At 31.3% G+C, this 23,883-nt stretch overlaps 1 protein-coding gene across 1 annotated transcript in view; it reads right to left on the bottom strand.

The window, feature by feature from the left end:
* Window positions 1-23,883, bottom strand: part of LOC107437251 (P protein-like) — a 78,620-nt gene that overhangs the window by 27,543 nt on the left and 27,194 nt on the right. The window contains exons 6-11 of the mRNA XM_016049183.4: window positions 22,865-23,015; window positions 18,542-18,613; window positions 15,798-15,920; window positions 14,415-14,539; window positions 12,118-12,256; window positions 2,769-2,904 (exon numbers count right to left, since the gene is read on the bottom strand). Coding sequence (XP_015904669.2) covers window positions 2,769-2,904; window positions 12,118-12,256; window positions 14,415-14,539; window positions 15,798-15,920; window positions 18,542-18,613; window positions 22,865-23,015 — 746 coding nt within the window. The remainder of the gene's footprint in view (window positions 1-2,768; window positions 2,905-12,117; window positions 12,257-14,414; window positions 14,540-15,797; window positions 15,921-18,541; window positions 18,614-22,864; window positions 23,016-23,883) is intronic.

Below are 23,883 nucleotides of genomic sequence, written 5' to 3' on the forward strand. Positions count from 1 at the left end.
CTATAATAATCATTGGCAAAATCGGACGCCATTTTCTTAGTCGAAAATAAGAAGCAAAATTTCCCTAAGGAAAAAGCAGAAGAACATGAAAAAACGTCCCAGTACATTGGTAAATCTTTCAAAAACAGAACGCGCCCAACATTTGAAGAAATTTCTCAATAATTTTTACCTTTCTATTATCAACAAACTTGCAACCAATAACTTCCGATTTCGTGAATACTGTATTTCATACTGTTACAGATGTGTGCATTACGGTTAAATAATTTTTTTTTTGTCTTCAATTCATTACAAATTATTAAGAAGTCAACATTTCTTACTTTATAACAATTGATAAATATCATTTCAGAACAGGCAGAACTTTAATAGTTTTAGAATAGTATATATTTCTTAATCTATATCATTTGGAAAACAGCAATAAAGAATCATCCGAATTACTTGAAATAATATCATTTATGTTGATAATTAATAAATTTTTATCGTTTTCTTGGAAAGTATTTTTTTAATTTTGAATGATAAATTTCAACTAGATTTCAGCTATTCTCTTTTTAAGTTACAGATTGAAATTCATGTCGAGATCTTGTAATTATAAAATTTTATTGTGTGGTATGTCATCTTAAAGTATTGAAGGGATAATCTATGTATATACTATTTGAGAATAAAGTTTTCACATGAGATCATTTTGGAATTCTCCGAATTTATAAAGCAGGTAAGTGTTATGATTTTTATAATAAAAAATTTTACTTGTAAGCACTTTTTTTTCTTATTTGATGGTAATTTTATATGGAATAGTTTTCTACGTCCGATTATGAATAAAAAAGATAAAAAGAAGAAACATGAATTTTTTTTATTTTTATCTGAGAAATTTTTAGAATCGTTTTTTCTTGGTTTCGTAAGCATTCTTTATTTTACCTTTTTTAGTTTATAAATAATGATTATTATTGAAACTTAAAATTTTTTGATCAAAATTGTTGTTAAAAACTTTTTTTGCAAAATTAAAAGATATAAAATTATGAGCTTATGTATACTTTTTGCATATTTTAATGTTTGAAGTAATATGATTCTTAAAACTGTGGAATCTGAAGTTTAAATAGGGCCTTTCATGCCATATCATTAAATTTAGTAAAACTATTTCGCAGGCATTTGGTCTTAACTCTAATAAGAAAATACATATTTTTTTTCTGATTATTTACAAATATTATTCCGATGTGTTTTGTATGTTCTTACTCTAAAAAAAAGACATACCATTTTGTTTTCGCTTGCATAAGAAAGAATATCAAACATTTTTCTTTTTTAAATTTAATAAGCCACAATAAAGAAGGAACGCTACTATGCTAGACTGAAGACATTTCCAGAGCAACTGAATGACTGTTCTTATGAAAATCGCAGGATTTCGTATCATACATTAACGCCCCCTATAGTTCGTTGCGATCACGAACACATTTCCAGAGCAACTGAATGACTGTTCTTATGAAAATCGCAGGATTTCGTATCATACATTAACGCCCCCTATAGTTCGTTGCGATCGCGAATACCCTTCAAGTTACTTTGTATACATTTTGAATACCCTAAAAATACGCATAATGAAATATGACCCTAAAAATGGGTAATATGGGAATGAATATATCTACTATATACTAATCCTAGCCTATAGTCGACGATCAAATCAGTTTCGTTTTTGTATGTAGAAGTAGGAGGAATTTTTTATTGAAACACTGATAGCGAAACCCTAATAGGAAACCGAACGGACATAAATCGAAATATATATATATATATATAGTTGTGTGCGTAGACAACAACTCTTATTCAAATGTAGTATATCCATAACACGCTAACATTGGCGTTTTTGGAAGCCAAAATATTTAACATAAAGTGTGAAAGCATGTAAGCTTGCTGTAAAATTTTGCAAAAATGAAAGAGTAATTACACACTTGCATATGAAAGCTCGATTTGAAGTTGAAAAAAATATTTATTTACACAGTTTTTTGGGTCGCAACAGTTTTAGAGGGAAGAGTTATGTCAGGTACACCGCCTTGGTGACAGACAGGAAAGCATCCCTGAGGATGATCTGAAGACATGCCATTACAATTTTGATACTCTGCGGAGGAAANCGGATATAATCATGTGGGCTGAAGAAAAGATTATATCTTTTTTTTCCGGTTTTTTAAATAAAATTTCATCCTTTTTTTTCTTCTTTATTTCATATATATATATATAAACTGTTGTTTGTTATTATATATATATATATACATACTGAATGTATCTATATATGTATGTATATGAATATGAATATTTAATATTAAAAGATTTAAAACATCATCATGCTGAAGTTTGATAACAAAGTTTCTCGACGACCGTAAAAATGTTTTAGTAGAAATAATCTGACACGTGGCAGAAAATCTTGTTGTTTAGGTTTTTTATATAGTTCTTTTAACCTATCTTTTGTCGATATTTGTAACGAATTTTAAAATTTCGTAAGAAAAATATCTTGTATCCAAAAGAACGCAACAAATCGAACTTTTCTATTACCAGCAGTCTTTATTTAGCTGACTATACAATTTGGCTGCCATTTTGGGGCATTTTTAAAAATAAAATTTCTCGTTCATATTTTCGATATCCAACTTTGTCTTCCTACAGATTAAATTTCTTCCAAACAGCGAATTTTCGTACATCTTATAGTATAAGTCAACACAAAGGAAATGTTTCTACTTCAAAAGCAATTGAGTATGAAAGAGGCATTGTAAAATACAGTTTAAAAAGAGACAACGTACCAACAACATCTTGGGGTTCTCTAAATTTCAGACCTGCAGTATTTCTGTACATTATCCTCATGAGAATGTAGGTGGCTCCAATGCAGATGATCACAGCCGGAGCCATGTGAAGAGTGAATGCCGTAAAATTAATACCCTAAGTTTTAAAAAAGTTTTTTTTTTAATCTAGACACAGCTACTCGAAATGTTTGTTTACGGACAAAACGGGCATAGAATTTGATTGTTTTTTAAACTTCATTTATGAGTGTTGTTTCTTATTTTAAGAATAAACTAATGAATCGAAATAAGTTCGTAATACGGTATCGTCTATTTGCATAAAATACTTTTTTTAGTCTTTTTTTATAAAAAGACTTTAAAAATCAACCGTTTTTTTAAAAGGTTGTCACGAGTGAAATAAATTTATAATAGTGGTAATTGATTAGTGGTAGCTGCAGGAATTTAGACTTTTAAAACTTACTTTACCGTTTAGAGGTATGAAGATAAAGCTTGAAAAGTTAAATCTGTAATATTCCATGCCCCAAAGTTAGGGATTTTGCTCCCTAATGATCATGCTTCGTGTTTAAAAATAAGTAAGGAAAAGAAAGCATGTAATTCCTGATTTAGTTGTTAAATTTGGGTTGAAAACGAAAAGTCGAAATTTTTTCATTATTTTCGTGAACACCCTTACAAATTCTGTCCACTTTCGTAAGCAATCATTTCGAGCTGTGTCCAGATTGAAAAAAAATCACCAATGGAATATAAAAGAAAAAGTTTAATCTGATAATGAATATAGTATTTTTAATTGAATCAGTTGTACATACAAGCACTATATAGAGCTAAATATTTTATTAAATTATTTTCGCGTGTAAGGGTAGAATCCTGATTAGAGCACCGTTTACAGTATTCGATCACAAATGACAACTGTAATTAATTGCAGATAATTACTGCTATGTAATCAATTACTAGTAATCGAGATACAAAAAAATACCATCAGAGGAAATCATGATTTCTGATTGGATCAGATACGGGCAAAAAACTAATAAATTTTTCGATTAAAGTAATCAACTACAAGTAATCATGATTACGAACTTTAAATACAGCTGTAATGGTGATTACAGTTATAAAGTAGAGTAAAAAATTACATGCAACCGTGATTACAAGTAATCCAAATACCTGATTACATGTAATCATGATCGCATGTTATCTTGAGGACATGAAATTATGATTACTAGGAATCCAAATATACGATTACAAGTAAAGACGATTGAATACCGTATATATTATTATATTATTCAGTACAGATAGTATAATAATACATTTTGTACTTATTTATAAACAACATATGTACGTACTTAGAAACTAAAATATATGTACAGTAAGCCAAAAAAAAACGGAACATCCTGAATAACTTTTGATCTAGTGATTTCACGCTCTTGGACTCATTCTTAATGGTTCGAAGGGGTGACCTAAAATATGCTAATAAACTAATGCGGACGATATTTTTAAATACTAAATCAGACACAAAAACGCACTTTCTCTTCTTCTAGGCCAAAGGATCCTGTGTGCTCTTTGTTCGCCAAGCTCTGAAAAAGCATACCTTTTTCCCAACGCATTCAGATTTCTGACCCCCAAAATATAGAGAGTAGCCGCAATGTACGATATATGGTCCCCGTTGTTTGTTCAGGAGAGCGATCCAAAGTTTGAACCTTTTAATGTTAGTCGTATTTTTTGTGTATTTTCCCATATCTCGAGAACTTTTTAAGGGAATTGAAAAGATTTTGAAAAACAATTATAAAATTCTTTTATCCAAAGAGAATTCCACGAAGGAAAACAAATTTAGTAGATATTTATTATTTTTTATTATTTTATTAAATAACAGTCGAAAAATTTTAAATTATAAGGTATACATTTCTATACATCATTTTAGAGTATGTAATTTAGCAAGGCAAAATACAAAATTTGAGCAAAATTGGTTAAATAGTTGGTTTGATAGAATTGGTTAGGTATACGATTTTTTTAAATTTGATTTCTCAGGAACGATTACATTACTCAACCGATTTAGCTCAAATTTTTTATTTTGCCATGTGAAATGGTGTATACCTTAAAATATATATACCTTAAAATTCAAAATTTTTTCGTCTATTATTTAATAAAATATTAAAAAATAATAAATATTTACTAAAAATTTTTTTTTTTTTGCTTAGAATTGTCTTTGGGTAAATGAATTTTATAATCGTGAGCAAAAATGTTTTTATTCACAAAACAATTTGTCGAGATATGGTGAAATGCACAAGAAATAAAATTGACATTAAGGGGTTCAAACCTTGGACCAGTCGCCTGATCAAACTATTGGGACCCTATTTCGCAGATTGCGGCTATCCCTTATATTTGGGGGGGGGGGTTGTCAGAAATCCAAATCAGAAGTATGTATGTCAGGAAAGAAGTATCTTAATTCAGAGAAAGCATGTTTTTGTGTCTGATTTCGTAACTTAAAATATCGTGTGCACTAATTAATTAGTAGCTTGAGGTCACCCCTTTTAACTGTAATAATTAGAAATTTATTGTATTTTTTTTTTGTCAAGTATTCTTAAAGATGTTTTACTTTTTCAGCTGAAATAGTTCGCTTATTTCATCAATAGATGGCTGTACTGGTTAGCTCTGCTTATTTTCGAATTCTTGTGAGTGTTTATGGTGTATAACACGATTTGCCTTCAGGTGGCGCCACCATTATAAATTTGAAATTCAATCACAATAGTATTATGTATTGGAAATTTTAAATATAATTTTAAACTGGGATTTATGGACTGAATTATGTGTATTTAAGTTTATTTATATTTAATTAGTATTGTCTTATCACTTTTATAATGTAATATTTAATTGAGACTGTTTTTATAATGGAACTTTTTCTTTCTGACGTCGACTGGTTGCGTCTCGGCTCGTGGGGGGAAAACAGGTCAGCCTAAGATTCTTTCGCCTTGCTGAGAAGAGAATAAAAAGGTTGTGAAGAGTGACTGAGGGAGAATGAGACCAGAGATTCGCTCAAGCCTTGCTCGAGTCAAGACGTGTTATCTCTGCTCAGTTATGCCGTACCATGGAACAGCCCGCGGCGGTAAGGTGCTCCCTTCCGGCCGTCATCAGCTTCCAACTAGTGTAGATCAAACATCGTCAGATGACTTACTTGAGAATTGTGGGATTCCCCCGCAATTTCTTCTTCCGAGTAAGAACATGGACAGATATGAAGAGAGAGATTTCTTCTCTCATTTTCCATTGGAAGAACTGATAAAAGTGAGAAGACTTTACTTTAGCCTCCTAAATAGACTAGACTATCGTGTATGTCCCCAATATGGTTACTTCCTAAAAGGATCAGATGCTGTAAACTACAACATAGATGTTCTACAACAAAAGATGAAGAAGGAAAATGATCTTATAAACGAAGTTCCAGTTACCATTCCAGAATCCAAAGCTCAAACGACTGAGGAAGAGGACACAACCAAAGTCACAGTGTCTGTCCCAACCAATCTACCGACTGATATGGATACTTCAGAAATTCCTGTTCTCCCTGAGAAAAGGAATAAGAAAAAGAGGAAAAAGTTGAAAACGAGTGTCAACCAGGCGACTCTCCACGACTTAGCTACAGAAGGCGAGCCCACCCTAGACAGAGAGTGTGGAGATTGCCGATCCGGTAGACCCCATCACTACTACCAATTCAAATATGGACACTTCTCCAAACAAAAAACTGAAAACCCTCATCCGAGGTTTGAAAATTGATACATATATTCTCGAACTAGAGAAATATCTCAAAGAATTCGGACTTCTCCCGGAAAAGATAGTGCAGCTCAAGAGAAGAAGTGGGCGGGAGCTTAGGCCCCTCCCAGTATTCCTCATCATCCAATGGGATTCAAACAATAGCCGAAATATCTACAACGTTAGATCTATCCTACAGAGACCAGTTCAGATCGAGCGTTTCAGAGGCGGCAGATTTCAAGTTCAATGCTACAAATGCCAGAAATTTGGACGCACTTAGCGCAGTTGTACTGCCACAGTTCCCGCCTGCATGAAATGCGCCAAAGACCACTTCTCATACGAATGTACGAAACCACTCACAGAGCCAGCGACCTGCGTCAACGGTAATGGTGAGCACCCAGCCTGTTTTTCGGGCTGCGGTGCAAGACCCAGGAAGCTCCCTAAAGAAAGGAAACCCAAGAATGCCACAGACTCTGCATCCAGATTTCTTAGACTCTTCCGAGAACTACTAAAGGATGAAAAGCTTGTTAAGCTGCTTCGCTCCCTCCTCCCAGAACTAGTGTTCCACTGCCTGCAAGACATCTTCTCATATGACTTCCACAGCTTTAGGCTGTGGTGTACTCTTACATATATTTATTTCTTCATGAAATTTATGTCTAATCAACTTAGGACTTTTCGGTTTAGATGAATCAGTTAGATACAGAATACTGAGATACAGAACATTTCCAGCACTGAGGGAGAATGGATTAAGACCGTTGGAAGGATGGACTAAGACGGTACTGCTGAGAGAATGATGAATTAAAGCCGGATTCGCTGAGGAAGATGGTCTAAGACGGAACCGCTGAGAGAGCCAGAGCCGCTGAATGAATGGACTAGGTCGGAGCCCCTGGGTGGATTAGCGGGAGTATTGAGAAAAGTTTAGCCGAAGCCTCCAAGTTGATGACTGAAAGTGATGAGCTGAGTGCCGCTATGCTCGAGTCTGTTGACCTATCCAAAGCGTACCAATGCTGAAAGTCTGTTGTCCCACTTGTGCAAACTGCCTTACTAGAAGGAAGCCTAAAGAAGTTTGAAGGGTTGGAGTGCTCTCTATCAGAAACTAAAAGTTTTACCTGATCCACGAGTCTGGCTGCAATATCGGTGGGCGTTCCAGGGATTTGGTCCGTATTTTGATTTGAATTTATAAACTCTAAGTTCGATTTTAGTACAGTTTTAAAAGAATAATTTACCCTGACTTTTAATTGCTTCTACTATATTTTAAGATAAGCCTTTTATTTTTAATCGTGTTTACAGAATTCAAAGAATATTGTGTCCGTTATTTTTAATTGATTTTAGTAGAGTTTAAGATAAGTGTGTATTTTATTCTTATTGTTTATTCTGGATTTGGAGTAATAGAATATTGAGCCATAGGTTTTTAATTGCATTTTTATTGAAAATATAATTTTGTGTTGATAAATTTTATATTTGAAGTAGTGTATAATTTGGAAATACATGTGTTATTTACGTGATGACATTTGGAAATGTTTTGAGTGTGTTTTCGTTTGAAGATTTGAGTTTTAATAAATTTGGCTACAAATGTTAAATGTTTCAAGTAATTTGATGGTTGATTTTTTTTGTTGAACCTGGTTACCAAAGTTAATTTATTGATCACAGCATAATCAAAGTTTTAAGTGTAACAGTACATAACCATTACGAATGATTCCTAAAACGTGAAGATCTGATCATTAGATTAAAATTTACTCTGGGTGGTAGGGTTTTCTTTTTTTTTTACTCCTTGTAAATATGTATATACCTCTACGTGTAAGTTTTAAATTGTAAAGTATGAAATTTTCTACATTTTTACTTGTAAGAATTTCAATCTACTTTGCCTAAATTTTGTATTTCGCCACGTAAAAGGAGATTCTTTATAATGATGTAGAAAATTGTATGCCTTACAATTAAAAAAATTTTCGACTTGTATTAAATAAAATAATAAAAATATTTTTTCTCAAGGAATTATCTTTGGATAAACGAATTCTGCAATTGTGTGCAAAAATTTTCAATTCACTTAAAAAGTTCTCGAGATATCTGGAAATACGTAAATAAGTGATCAAAAATAATTCATAACTGTAATTGACAATTTCTATAACGATTACAAGAATTTACTTACTGCAATCGATTGTTATAACCCCGATTACAACTGTAATCAAAATGGTGATGTGTTGTAATCATGATTTCAAATCATGATTACTGTAATCGAAAAATGCTATCAATTACGACTGAAAAATGCTATCAAAACAAACTTTTTTCCATTTTGAAAGTGGCACTAAAACCTTTACTGGAGTGCCTGACATGCAACGGCTTTAATGATGAACTATACATAAATTTAAAAGTAAAATTGACTTTCAACAAATAAACTCTTATTTAAAATCCGACTTTGAAATATCACCCTCGATAATCCAAACAAAATAGGATCGCTGCCTGAAAGGCCAAATATTTGGATCAATCTAAATTCTGATAGCAATCGATATTCAAGATAAACTGTATAGTGATCCTAATCATGTAATATAGCTCGATGCATGTCGAGATAAATTTTTAATGATTAACTTTCCTTATTTAATTAATTCTTTTTTATTTGTTTATTTTAACAACAAAACGCGCACTACAGACCTAATTTCAATGGAGTTCAACGAGAGAGAAAAAGAAAAATATTGCGATGAAAAATAATTAGAGCTAAATTTTTAAAAACATTGGAAGACATTTTAAGAATACGAAATTCATTTGCAAGTCCGTTAAAAATGTTTTTTTTTTCCTAATTAGCTTTAGAAAATGAGCTTACAAATAATTTTTCATTACACATAATATGACTATTTACACATAATATGACTATTTACACATAATTGAGTCATACTTAAAATATCAGAGAAATCAATATTAATATCTAGAATTTCATGAATAAATAATAAACAAAACAAATCCCTACGACAGTCTAATGATGGAACAATGTTGCAATGTAGTAACAGGAACATCAGTTGCTTAGTTGTTTTATAATAGAATGAGTTGTTTATAATAGTTGTTTTATAATAATAGCGTCGAAAATTATTTTATTTCACTATTTATTATTATAATAGGGCATTAGATAAAGTTTTGCTCAACGCGGAAGTTTTTGCGTTTTACTAAACCAAGTTTACGATAAGTTTTGGAATTATTTAGGTGATGAGAAAAAAAAGAATCAAATTTGGATTGTGAAAGATCTTTACTAATATCCAAACAATTTGAAAAAAAATGTTGATTTCATATGGGAACAATAAAGGATAAAACTAATGTGCATATTTAACAATAGAACATTTATAAACATAAAAATCTAAACAATTCATATCACACTTATTATATTAACTATCTAGGTCTTGTTACAAACGAATCTGACATTGTATTTATGAACTTCTACATTTACAAGCCATTTGCAGAAAAATAAAAAATCATAATTTTTAAAAACATATTGATAACAACGTGAAACATATTAGCAAAATCTTCAAAAAAACATTCTTAAACGTTTTAGTTTCCGTTGCACAAATTAATGCATCACTTTTCGACGTTTAATTGCAACAAATGGTTAATAAGCCACGCCCTTTTCATGATTGTGATTTGTATTAACGTGATTAACTTATTACATTTGATGAACTTTTCGCAATACGTGTTCTATATGTGTTCTTCCATTTTAATTGTGATTTGTGGGCTGTGATGGCCGAGTGGTAAAAGGCATTGTTCGATCCAGACTTCTAATCGATGAATAGTTAGCTTGTATGGCAGTCCGCGAGCAGTGCTGATGACTACATCATGCCTTTCGGTTACGACATTGTTGAACCTTATAGTCCCGCGGAAATGCTCACAGTAACGAAATTGGACAACTGTTCTTTTCGAAGTTAAATGCATTTAACTGATCGGCCGGATCACGCACTTAAATTATCTCCATCTTAAGAGAAATCCAAATTCAATTGTATTATCAAACATTGGATTCATGTTTATGAATATTTCGCAAAAGTTTTAAATTTGAATGAAATGGGTTCTCAAAAATAAAAAAACAATTGAAAATACGAATTTTTAAAATTTTATATCGCAGAAAACGTCCATCTGTTTCCTTTGAAACTCTTTGTTTAAACTTATGATGATATAAAATTGAATAAAAAAACATCGTTTTTCATTCGTATCAGACCCTTTTATTCATTCTCTTCTCACTTCGAATCTTTCTCTTGCGTCGTCGGTGAGCTTTTTATACAACTCGCTCGAAATGAAGAAAAAGCATTTGATTCTATTTTCTCTTTAAAAATTATTCCCTTTTTTAAAATAACCTAATGAATCTAAATAAATTCGTTATATGATATCATCCATTTACCTTAATTACATAGTTTTTTTTTTTTAAATTAGTTTTTTAAAATACTTTAAAAGTCAACTGTTGTTTTTACAATGTCTTTGACAGGTCTCATGATTTTATAATTTTGGTATCAATTACAATTATGGTTTTAGGATCTTAGATTTTTCATCGTTAAGTGCTTTAAATACGACGAAATCACCAGAAAATTTATTGACCCGAACCCGAACTTTGCCCGTATTGATTATGCTTAGTTTTTTAAAATGTTAGGAAAAATAAATACGTTTAGTGTTAAATTTAGGTATAACTTAGAATAGGAATATTTTTTGCTGTTTTCTTAAACTCCCATTTCGAGCTGTGTCCAGAATACCGATGTTCCGTTCCAACTGTTTCCATTAAAGGCAAAAATAAAATATTTTCTGGAGATATGTTCCGACACATCATTTATTTATTATTTCTATTTGTTTATTTATTTTCAGATCTTGCCAAAGTCTGATATCGAATTCGGCGTACAACATTTGTATCGTAGATTCCCTCGAAAACAATGTTACTCAAAGTATGACCCCACGGGGGGTACAATTTAATTCTTCAGGGTGATTTTTCAAAAATGGACATACCCAGAATTAAATTCAACATTGTAGCAACTCTTAACCTCTGCTAGAGATAGATAAATCTCAAGAATAAGTAAGTAGCTTTTGTGCGTCACGTTAGTAGCCGTAATTTTATTGCATAGGCGCCGACTATGGGAGGGGGAGAAGCAGAGTTATCTCATTTCATGACTCATCGCTAAATGTGAGAAAAGTCATACAATATTCCATCTGATTATTTTTATGATTAAGTACCTGAAAGAGTTTACAGAGCAGAAAACTAAAAGAAAAGGAAAAACCTGGATATAACAAAACGGGAAGAATTGAAGCATTAAATATCTTTGCAGCAAGCGTAATAATCATACTCAGTTTAATTAATAAGTAAGTTTCCATAATTTATAATATAATAAGGAGAAATCTTTGATTAAAGTTATTTTGCACTTAAAATTCAGATGTTCATTATATGTTTTGGATTGTTTGTTCAATAACTTCATTGTGATCAATCTTTCAAATATCTTTAGTGACTATATGAATTTTTAAATATTCAAAAATTGCGTATGTTAAGAAGGAGGTGAAAAATAAATTCTGAGAAGTTTTGTAAGCTCGGGAAAAAAAAGTTGGGAAACACTGCTCTAAAGACTTTGTCGAGTATTTTTTTATGTGGATTCCACAGAATGTTTTCAATTCTACTTACGTTGCTGGCAATTCCTTTAAAGTTGATGATGATGATGTTGGGTGGATCTCCAATGGGTGTGGCCGCCCCACCAATATTTGAAAAAATGACCAACGAAATGAGCATGTGTTTAGGATCAACGTTCATCGTTTCACACAACCTGGTGCGTAAAAAAAATATTTAAGAATACATTGAGTGCAAAGAAGTTAATAATATCTCATTTATAACAATAGGTTAACTTATCTCCCGCTATTTTCTAATGTTTCAGAAATTTAAAATGCATTTAACTTTTTCTACCAGTTCCCTTTTTAGTATGACACGAATTTTCGTGCAAAAGTTGGTTTAATTGCTCTTCACCAAACTTAACTAGAGGGTCGGTGCGTCTTTGAAATCAAAGTTTTCATTTTTAAACCTGGCGCACCCATCAAGATTGGTTCTTTCAACTTTGGCATTCTCTTCATACAGAGCACAAATATTACGAGCGGCTTTTGCAAACATAGAAAAGTTAAAAATGGTTATTTTTCTCAACTTGACATTTCATTCAAAAGATTTGAAAATTAATATAAACTAACTTGAACAAAAAAAAATTAGATTCTGGTGTCATCCTCTTTCAAATGATTGAAAATATTATGCCAAAATATTTCATGATTCAGAATCAAGAGAGATACCTTCAATTAAATATTTATTGAAGCATACGTTGGAACAAGAGTGTACCTTCACAGTGCTACCTAAGCAAATGAGAAGGGTAAATTGTGCCTCATTATAAAAGTAGTTCTTCTTACAGGTAGTCATAGATGCCAACCAGAGAAATAGGAAAAAAAGGTGTTTGTTCGAACACCTTCAACTATTTCCACAGGTAGAGATTGAATACCCTGTTTAGATCAACATCAAGACAGTCCTAACCAGATGTCTGTAAAACGCTTGTTATATGCGTTTTATGAATCTTGCTAAAACGAAATCAGCAAGGAAAAAAACAGCTTAAAATTTGACCAACGTAAAATAAAGTCAACGTTGAGTAAAGGGCGCGACTTTCGAGGTTTTCCTCAACATAAAACGCAAAAGCAGGTATTTCCATCGAAAGGTCTTCCGCGAGGGCTAGTTCCTCACAATGCTTGATCCAGATGTCTTCTGGATTGGGTTCAAAATTATAAGGCTTCAGAGTTAAGCCTTGATACTCGTAAAGTCAAAATTGGGTCGGGTTGTAGGGCACCGGTTAGGAAAAAAAATGAAACACATGTACAAAACGTATTGTAGTGAGTTCAACCATTACATGAAAGGTTTTTCAAACTATTGCAGTAACAAGATTTCTTGTGCTTGCTTTCAATTCAGTATATTGTTCTTGCTTTCAGTTTTATTTTAAACATTTCCTCTTCCTTTCATAGCACACCACCCCTCTGACCTTTCCAGTCTCTTCGCATTTAGGCAATTCCATCATCTGTAATGAATATAGAATGATTTTATAGGCAATGATGATCGATAGCCACTTTAAATTATGTTTGAAGAGCTCCTTTTTTTTGTTTGAATGTGAATTTATTCTTCACAAAATATTTTTTTTTCTCGTGGTTCACATAAGCGACGTTTAAACACTAAGCATTTTGCTTAGATCATGGGTTAGACGTTTCTTAGCAAATTCATTAAAATGATATTTAAAGTGCATCATTTCTACAAATGTTTAAACCAGATTGCTTTTTGATTGAATTCCAATCAGGACTGGATTAAAAAGGGGGTTAATTTAATGCTGTGAGTACTATGATGTTTTTAATTATATTTTATTGTTTAATATAATTGTTTTTGAAAAGAAAAAAAATTCAAATTTCTGTAAAAAAAGCTTTAACAGGAATTGAATTTCGTAAAACGTTTCAATATTTCGAAATATAGGCAAATTCAGTACACATAGAGCCGAAATTAAGCATCTGTCATACCAACCCTTCGTCCAATACTTCGTCAATTCGTGTGCCACGTAAATTAACAAAGCTGTAGCAACGTTATAACAAACGTTGCTATTTCAGCAGTATTTCCTATTGACCAAACACGTAGTTTTTAACAATACAAATCAAAACATTATTCAAACTTCTAAAAAAGAAAGTCATGCCCAGGACATTTTACAACCTAAAATCTCTAAAGAACGCAAGATTGTATATTTTCTTCCCATCCCAGGGGCCATTTCATATACAAAAGGGAAACTATTTTCCCAGAAATTATTATGTTATTATCTTATTCGATTATAATAAATTAAACCTTAGAAATTTGAGCGTAATCTTATCTTTTCTTTATTATTCTTAAAAATATTATAATAAAATAAACATATTTAAAATCACCTGATGGCAACAGCAGACATAAGAAGAACTGTCGTAACATTATCGAGAAATGCAGATAGTACAGCAGTGACTAAACAAAGTCCAGTTATTAAAGGCCAAATTCTGCCTCGTGCCATTTTGTATGTCTGAAATAGAAATTATTCACATAACAACTTAGCAATCTCTTGACTTTTCACAATGCATCACATGAGCTGAACTGGTTTACTGTTCTATAGATATTATTATCAGGGACTTAAATATCAATTTTGTGATGTTCTATAAAAATTATTATGAATTCCTTCATTGTATTCCTGCAAATATAAAAGGTTAAAAAAAAGAAAGAAATTTTTTAGATTATAAGGGCGTTTCGTAATTGTGTCAATGCTTACTTTTGTTGCTGTGAAAACGTAACTGCTATGTATTTCGATTCATTCAAAAATTTCAGGCTTTAAATTAACCCGTAAGCACCCGTTTTTCAGGACTGTCTTTTTATAGCTATGACAGGAATGTCACGTAATTTTGAGCCCAGTCAACCGACCTAGGGCAGCATCACTTCCACACCACAACCATCAAAAGGACTTTCAACCACGTCAGAATTATCGTGCTGCGTATACAACGCCGGTTGATTATTCGGCTGCCAGGATCAAACTCACAATCCTAGGCTCTCCACCAGCGGAGTGAACGACACTTTTGTCGAGTGCGCTACCGAGATGAAAAACAATCATTATTCAGAGAAAACGTACTTTTGTGACTGATTTTATAACATACTATATTGTCTACATAATTTAAGTCCGCTTTGAATGCCGATAACCTAGTAAAGGACATGCGTTCCTCAATACTTTTTATAGGGCTAGCAAATACACCCTGTCATGATTTGTTTCTTTTGGCCGCCGCCATTAGATACTAAGAATTTGGGACTTATCAAACAAATTTAGAATCTGATTAGTGCATCATCGAGACGTTGAGGCGAATAGTTCAAAATAGGGTTCCATGCAAATCGTATATACAGTGCACAATAATGTAGACGTGTTATTAAAAAAAAATAATAGATTTGATTAGTAAAATAAATACAATTTTTTTTGTCAATAATAATGTAGGGTAATAAGTATTCTTCCAATCAGATTCTCTTAAGCAGGCCCTGTTCTGATATTTTGAGCTATGAATGTGGATCAGAGAAAAGAAGGAAATTTAAATCTTGTTCTGATGAAAAGCTTACTTAACAAATAAATTGTGTTTTCCTCCCCAATCACCTACCTCGCTATGGTAGGTCCGCTATTAATTCGTCAGAGTTTTCCAAAAACACTATTTGAGCATCGCCAGAGCATGCATGAAAACTTTCCTACAAATCTCCGCATCGCTAGGGAGGAGCAGAAAATAACTAAAGATTGTTGCGCATATACATACCAGAACGGCGATGTAGTCGAAGAATCCAGTCTCACAGAGAATGGACACCAGTACCATCATTCCAAAGAGGAGGCAGAGCGTTTCCACGTCCACCCATGTTAACACCTCAGCCAGAGATGGTCTCTGCGAACAGTTCATGACAAACAAATTTATTAGAATATTTTGCTTTAAAATTTTGATTGACTTGAATTGGGTGAAAATTCGGAAGTAAATTGAGTGTTCGGAAAAAAGATATCCTAAAATGTGTCAAAATATATTAATTAAAGTTTTATGATTAACTTTCGTTTATGTCTACCCGAAATATTGACTCGAAACCTCGTTTATCGCACTATCTTTCGAGTCTGATTTACGAAAGAATCACGAAACAACTTCTGGTGTATCATGGAATTTACAGTCTTTAAGTAAGGATTAAATTTGTGTTATGTATTATTAAAACAAAACCATACCAAAAGAGTACAAATAATACCACACATTGGATTACTCTATAGTTAGAGTTTTAGTTCTATAAAAAAAAAATACTCGTCAGCTTGAAACACTGTATGATAGAGGAACTCTTCATTCCGTGTCTAGAGGTCTCCTTCATTCTGTGTGTTCGACAACGAGGAAGATTCTTCATTATAGAATGGAATCTATGATAGTATGTCGGCTTATGAGTGATTTTTTTTTAACATTGTTTGTCTTTATTAAAAATTTTTACCGGTTCATAAAAAACACAAATAATAATATAGTGCTATGAGATAATTTATTTTATTGTATTTCCGAACTTAACAATTTATTTACTCGGCAAAGGTCAACTTCAGTATTCAAAAACCATTAACGTGAAAATCAGGAAAAGTCAAAAATTTTATAACTTAAACTTGAAATTTTCAAATCACCTATTAAATAATTTCAGGCAACATTTTAATTTAGATGACGAGAAATTTTTAATTATCAAATTAATTTTGCTTAAATACTTCATTTATATAGTTTATATAATTTTTTGTCTAAAGTGTCCAAAAATAATTGTGCTTCAAAAATTATAAGAGATAACTTTCAAATTCATAAATCAATGTATCAATCACCAGTTTAAAATTGTAAATGAATTTCGATGCTACATCCTATTCAGAGCTCTTTTGTAATGTTCGCCATTTGTCAGTATTCTGTACTGAATAGGATGCTCCAATGTAGCATCGAAATTCATTTACAATTTTAAACTGATGATTGATACATTGATTTATGAGTTTGAAATTTGCCTTTTTTTTAATCTTCTCCGCATAGTTTTAATCCTTCCTAACTTTCATTATATTTCGTTCTTCAAAAACATATATGGAGGTTTCATCACTACAAAGCGTCAGTACAGGGTTTTATCAGCTGCCAAAAGATTAAAAGGAAATTACATACTCAAGATAAGGGAAGAAATCGACATAAAACTTCGTGATAAATAGAAAAAGTTATTAGAGAGAACTGGGACGTGCACTCCACTTCACTTAATGAAACGTGAGTTTACTGGGGGGGAAAGGGGGGAGCAAAGGAACAAAAAAAAATTAATCTTTGAAAAAGTTAGAAGGCACTTTACTACAACAATATTATTTGAAAATATATTTTCGTTTGTTCTACACTTTGGTATTTGCCATATCTGTATTTTATATGTGCGCAATAAATTCTACGGGTTTGACTATGTCTCTCTAATAACTTCATAACCATATGCGCTGGAATTCGGTCATCTTGTGCAAATGCAAATTTCAGAAATATCTCAAAAATTTTAATAAGTCTATTCGAATTTTCGAGTCGATGAATTTTTCGCTCTTTTCAAAATGTGTCTGGTAGCCCCGCCCAGTCACAAAAATTATGTTTTTTGACTGTTTTTTCAGGTGTAGATGAAAATGACCAATGTATTGACTATAGATAAACCTCATTTATCATTTTTATCACAAAATTTTTTTATTTACTGCATATTTATATACTTTTAGTGAATTCTATCATTTAATAACAACAATATTTGTTGTTAAAAATGCATATAACATTCAAATTTGAAGCAATAAAATAATAATCTTTGCAACCGTACATTTATCGTAGAAATAAAATTGGGCGGTGATACCCGACATTCATGCGAGCGGGACCCAAAATCCAATTTTTTTGTAAATTTGTAATTACTCGAACAATTTTTCACATATAAACTTCTTTCTTCGTGCAAATTAAACTTAAGACTACATACTTGAACGCTGTATGTATAGAAAAAAAAATATTTTTTTCGTATTAAAATGAAGTTTAATCGAAACATTCAACCAATTTTTCTTAATTTCATGACTACTGTATTCAACATATTTTCAAAACTATTGTTTACCATGTTACCAGCTGCATAAATACTTGAAACTTTGAAAATAATCTTTTGTTAACATAACAATTAATGTCCGATGGCCCATTGACTTGAAAAAATATTCTATACATATGAAATTGACAGTGGGCGGGGGTACCCGACACTCCCCTACGTATTTCCTGTTTTCTATGATAATTTTATGTTTTTAGTGAAACAGCTTATCCATATCAATTTTACAGCTGTCATTGCTCAATTCCTTGTCCTAGGACCTAACACAAAAGACGAGAGATCTCATGAATCGGAATAAACCTACATTCTCTAATGAGATCTCGGAATTGAAAATTTACAGAGTAGAAAACCTCTTATGATTAACTTTATAGCAAAGAGATTGTGGTGAACCATCTAATTGCTGATTTCTTAAATAGATATATAAATATAGTGAACACACCTCTCCCACTATAGCCAGGCAAGAAATAGCACATGTAGCACCTATCATGGCAGCCAGAGTGCGATGAACAATCTATAGAAGAAGAAAAGAAAATCAGTGACCAAAATAAAATTCCCTTATTACAACTGAAATTGAATCTTTTTATTTAATTCTTCCTCAGATTAATCTTTCTGTTGCACACATACAATTCTGTTACACAATAATTTTCTGGCAAGAAAATTAAATAATAATAAAAAAGTATAAAAATTAACGAAAGGTTAAAATATCCAATCTCAATGATTTTACCAAGGTTAGAAAATTTATCTTAGCAATGATGAAAGCAAAAAATGCTGCTCAAGTTTGTGGCGTTGGACCTTAAATGATAAGAGCACGTAAAGTTTTTTCAATAGAATTAAAAAGTTTCAGTTACTACATAAGTGAGTAATAGCAGTTATCATAAGTACAAATTCCAGTAAACCATTTTATTTATCCATCATCTCATTTAGCATCTTTTTCATTTGTATAATTTCTTATTATTATTGTTATGAAATTCCACAGTCTCATTGAGAGCTTTCATTCTATTACTTAAATTGCAAATATTTTCAGCTGAATTGAATTGAAAGGCTTCACCAATCTTTAATAGTGGGAGTGATTAAACTTAAAACTCTGTTACAAATCATTCGTCTTACAAACTAACTAAAATTTAAAAAAAAACCTATGCTTATTTTTACATTTTCGTTTATTTATGTCAAACAAATTAAGAAATGAGTAAATAAAGAAACGTGTTATTTTGAAATCGATATGTTGCCGTGAGATCAAGAGAATGTCGACTTTCCCCGGTGAAAGTCAACAATCGCATAATCGCTTTAGTGAATATCCGAAATATTTGTTATGTCCGATTTGGTATTAATTTATTCCTTGATATTATTATATTTATTTGATATTTTTATTATCATCTGAGGGCAGATTAGGAGAAACATCAGTGTTCGGAGTACCGGTTAAATGCAGACTGGGCAGTGGCACTTGACCTTAAAAAAACATTGATGTAGGGCATACCGGGAAAATGTGAACTGAGCAGTGACACTTCACTAGACCTAGTACCGGAGTTGGCCGTCGATTACAGTAATCGCGATTACAAGTAATCAAAATTTTTGATTACATCAGAGTAGAGCGAAAATGTAATCGATTACATTTTTCAATTACAGTAATCAATTACTTGTAATCATGATTACAAAGTTTGATTACAGCTGTAATCATGATTACATAGTCGATTACAGTAATCAATTACTTGTAATCGTGATTACAACTTTCAAAAAATTTTGATTACAGCTGTAATCATGATTACAATTTTAATTACAGTAATCAATTACTCGTAATCATGATTCCAAGTAATTGCGATTACAAGTAATCACAACGAAAACGATTACGGGTAATTATGATTACAAGTATTCAAAATATATGATTACATGTAATCATGAATCAAACTATACGATTACAAGTTATTACGATTGTATACTATATGCAAATTCATTATGTAAGTATGCATGAGTTAACATATTTTTATGTACATAGAATGTATGCACGCATGACAGTACAATTTGCGAACGCATATACTTAGTACATATAATTATGCATTTATGATACATGTACGCATGTACGTTAGTTTGTACAAAAAGGCAATGTTTTGTATCTTTGTATACATAGACAATATACGGATGAACGTATATGAAAATAATGTTTATGCGTTTGCATGCTTTTATGTACTTAAGTACATACATTGTATAAATTTACGATAATAGCACGTATATACAATGTACGTATGTATATAAAATTGTACGTATTTGCGTACAATATGTAAAAATGTTATTTAAAGGTACAATATATGCACATAGTTGCGTAAATAAAATGCGTACATGTATACATGCATATTTATATGTACATCGATATATGTGCACGCAAAGTATGTACTTATGTACAACTTACGTATGTACTTGTATAACTACATACTTTGTTAATACTTATGCGCATGTAATGCATGGATGTACAAAAAAATAGTTATATGCACAATGTATGCATGTGCATACAACGTATACATGTACATAATTACAAGTAATGTACAAATACGTGCGTACATTTAAATATATGTAATTACAATATACACATACATTGTGCATACATTAAAAAAATTTATATGAGTAAAGTTATTAAAATTTGTTTTAAAATTATTCTAAGGTATATGAAACTCGACCTCATATTTTTTAGAAAGCAAACGATAATTTTATTTGGAATTTCTAAATATTAATTCCACACATAAAATTTACCGTTTTTCTTACCATTTAAAAAATTTCTATGAATCATGCATTATGTTATAAAAAAAATAAATCTGTATTGTCAAACATTTCATGAAAATACCTGAAAATAATTTTTTATTCAGAGAATTTCAAAATGATATAGAACAATTAAAGCTGAAAACTAAATTTAAATATCGTTTGATTTTGTCATTTAACTTGCTTGAGTCATTAAAAGTTAACTTACATGCATTTTATTTATTGCATTGTACACATATTTAGACATAAATGTAATGTACATATGTATACGTGTAATGTATGTACGCATGTACAATGTATGTACATACATTCATGTATTGTACGTGCATATATAGTACATATGGATATGCATACATGGAACATACGTGCATTGTACATGTGTGGATACATTCATTGGACATATATACATTGCACCATATGCATAGATAGGGATAGCATGCATGTACACATGTATTAATGTACACATGTATGAAAGAGTTACGCCCAATATATTTATGCACATATGTACTGTATATGTACACACATATGCACAGTGTATGAACATTATATGTTCATTTCATCATATGTACATTGTATGAATATACATCTGTACGCTATATGTATATACATCTGTACAATATATACAACTGTACAATATTTGCGTATGTACATACGTTAATATTGTACAGTTGTGTGTGTATGTACATACGTTATGCATGTCGAATATATGTATGAATATATCTAAAATATAAATACGCCTAATGTACGTACAATCGTACACAAATGTATTATGCATATTTGGATACATACATTGAACATGAACATATTGTGTATCTGTGCATAAATACAATGGAAATGCATATCATGTACATGTATACATACATATATTGTACATACTACATATATACCTTTATTGTACATGCATACATATATTATACTGTTCATAAATAAATTGCACATGCATGCATGGGACATACATTGTACAGACAATGTATGTATGTTCGTACAAACAACAAGTACTTGTATATGCATGCGTACATGAACATAGATATACATTTTACATACACAAATATTTGCATAAAATGCATATATTCATTGTGTATAAATGCACATGTCTACATTGTTTGCACATACATACGTAAATATCTATATACATACGTACATATATTTTATACTTACAATATAAGTGTATGTACGTGTGTGTGAAACTAAGATGTCTGAACATATGCACTAGGTAAAATCATATGTACATTTATTTTAGTTACATTCATTTGTACGTATAGAAATACGTACAAAATGCAGTACATGTAAATACGTGCAAAATGTATCATTATAAAATACATTATACTATCTACTGTAAAATATAATCATTTATAGGAATAAGTCTTGTAATCGTGTATTTAGATTACATGTAATCATAATTACATGTAATCAAATTACATGTAATCAAATTACATGTAATCATATATTTTGATTACTTGTAATCATAATTACTTGTAATCGTTTTTGTTGTGATTACTTGTAATCGCAATTACTTGTAATCATGATTACAAGTAATTGATTACTGTAATCAAAATTGTAATCATGATTACACCCTTTAGCCCACAACACAGCTACAACTAATCATGATTACAAGTAATTGATTACTGTAATCGACTATGTAATCATGATTACAGCTCTAATCAAAGTTTGTAATCACGATTACAAGTAATTGATTACTGTAATATTGTAATCATGATTACAGCTGTAATCAAAATTTTCGAAAATTGTAATCATGATTACAAGTAATTGATTACTGTAATCAAAAAATGTAATCGATTACATTTTTGGCCAACTCTGCCTAGTACATATTTCGGACAATTACCTAAGCGACTATGTGATTGTCAACATTCACCGGTGGAAGTCAACAACCACCCATTTCTGTCATTCACAGTAACACTTAAATTTCTATTTTAGGATGTGATGAAGTGTAATGATTGCAACCTTTGAAAATGATACTTGCTGCCGAAAGTCTGTTAGACGAATGAAACATTTTTACCTCAAATATGATGAGTAAGTAGAGTCCGATGAGAACACAGAGTGCCATAAGAATTCTTCCCATCGCCAACTTGGGTCGAACCGAGAGAAAGACTGAGAGGGATACGATATCTCTCCTCTTGTTTGTCGACACAGACACCTGGTAGATCTCGCTGCATAAAAAAACATTTTGCATTAATTTCCATCCTGTTTACTACTCTCTTATGTGTCGAAATCAAAAGTATCATCCTATATGAAGGTGATTGGAGGTAAGAATTAGAGAAGTAGACTTAAATGAGTGTATGGTATTGAAAGCTAGGCAAATGTTCTATGAAACTATTCTCAGAATAAAGCTCTTTCTGTATCATTTATTTATATGAGTGAAAAGTAAAACCATATCTTCCAAATTTTAATACCATGACATAAAATGGCATGGATATTACGACTGAGTTCGCATAAATGATATCCCTGAAGTGGTAACTACACTTTAATCTCGATAGTTCGAGTTTCCCATAAATTCGAGTAAGTGAAGAAAAATCAGTCTTGCTCCCAAACAGTGACCAACGCGCACACAACGTGTGGAGCGATTACTAACGATTGGTTTTACGACCATTACTACGAGTAAATATTGAAAACAAATTTGTGTCCTAAACACTGAAACGTGTGAACAGTGTGTTTAAATAAAAAACAGTAGACAATTATTTTAAAGTACTATTAATCTGATGCAGTAATAGGATGAATAATGTAACTTGGTGTAATGTAGTAAATGTAGCCTGATCATCTATAATGTAAGTTAAAAAAAATTTAAATATAACACATTTTTCAATTAAATACTGAAATTAAAAAATTGCCTTGTTTCTATTTATTTAAATATTTCTTAAATTTTAAGTTTTCAATAATTCGAGTTTTTGAAATTTCAAAGTAGGTTCGGTCCCGTCCACCACGAATTATAGAAACTCAATTGTATTTTTTTCTACTTGAGCATAGCTTTCCCTTTAATATAGCCCCATAAATGTATAGCTACATAATTTTTTATTATCA

Source organism: Parasteatoda tepidariorum, chromosome 3 (assembly GCF_043381705.1).
Source record: "Parasteatoda tepidariorum isolate YZ-2023 chromosome 3, CAS_Ptep_4.0, whole genome shotgun sequence".
In the NCBI taxonomy this organism is placed as follows: Eukaryota; Metazoa; Arthropoda; class Arachnida; order Araneae; family Theridiidae; genus Parasteatoda; species Parasteatoda tepidariorum.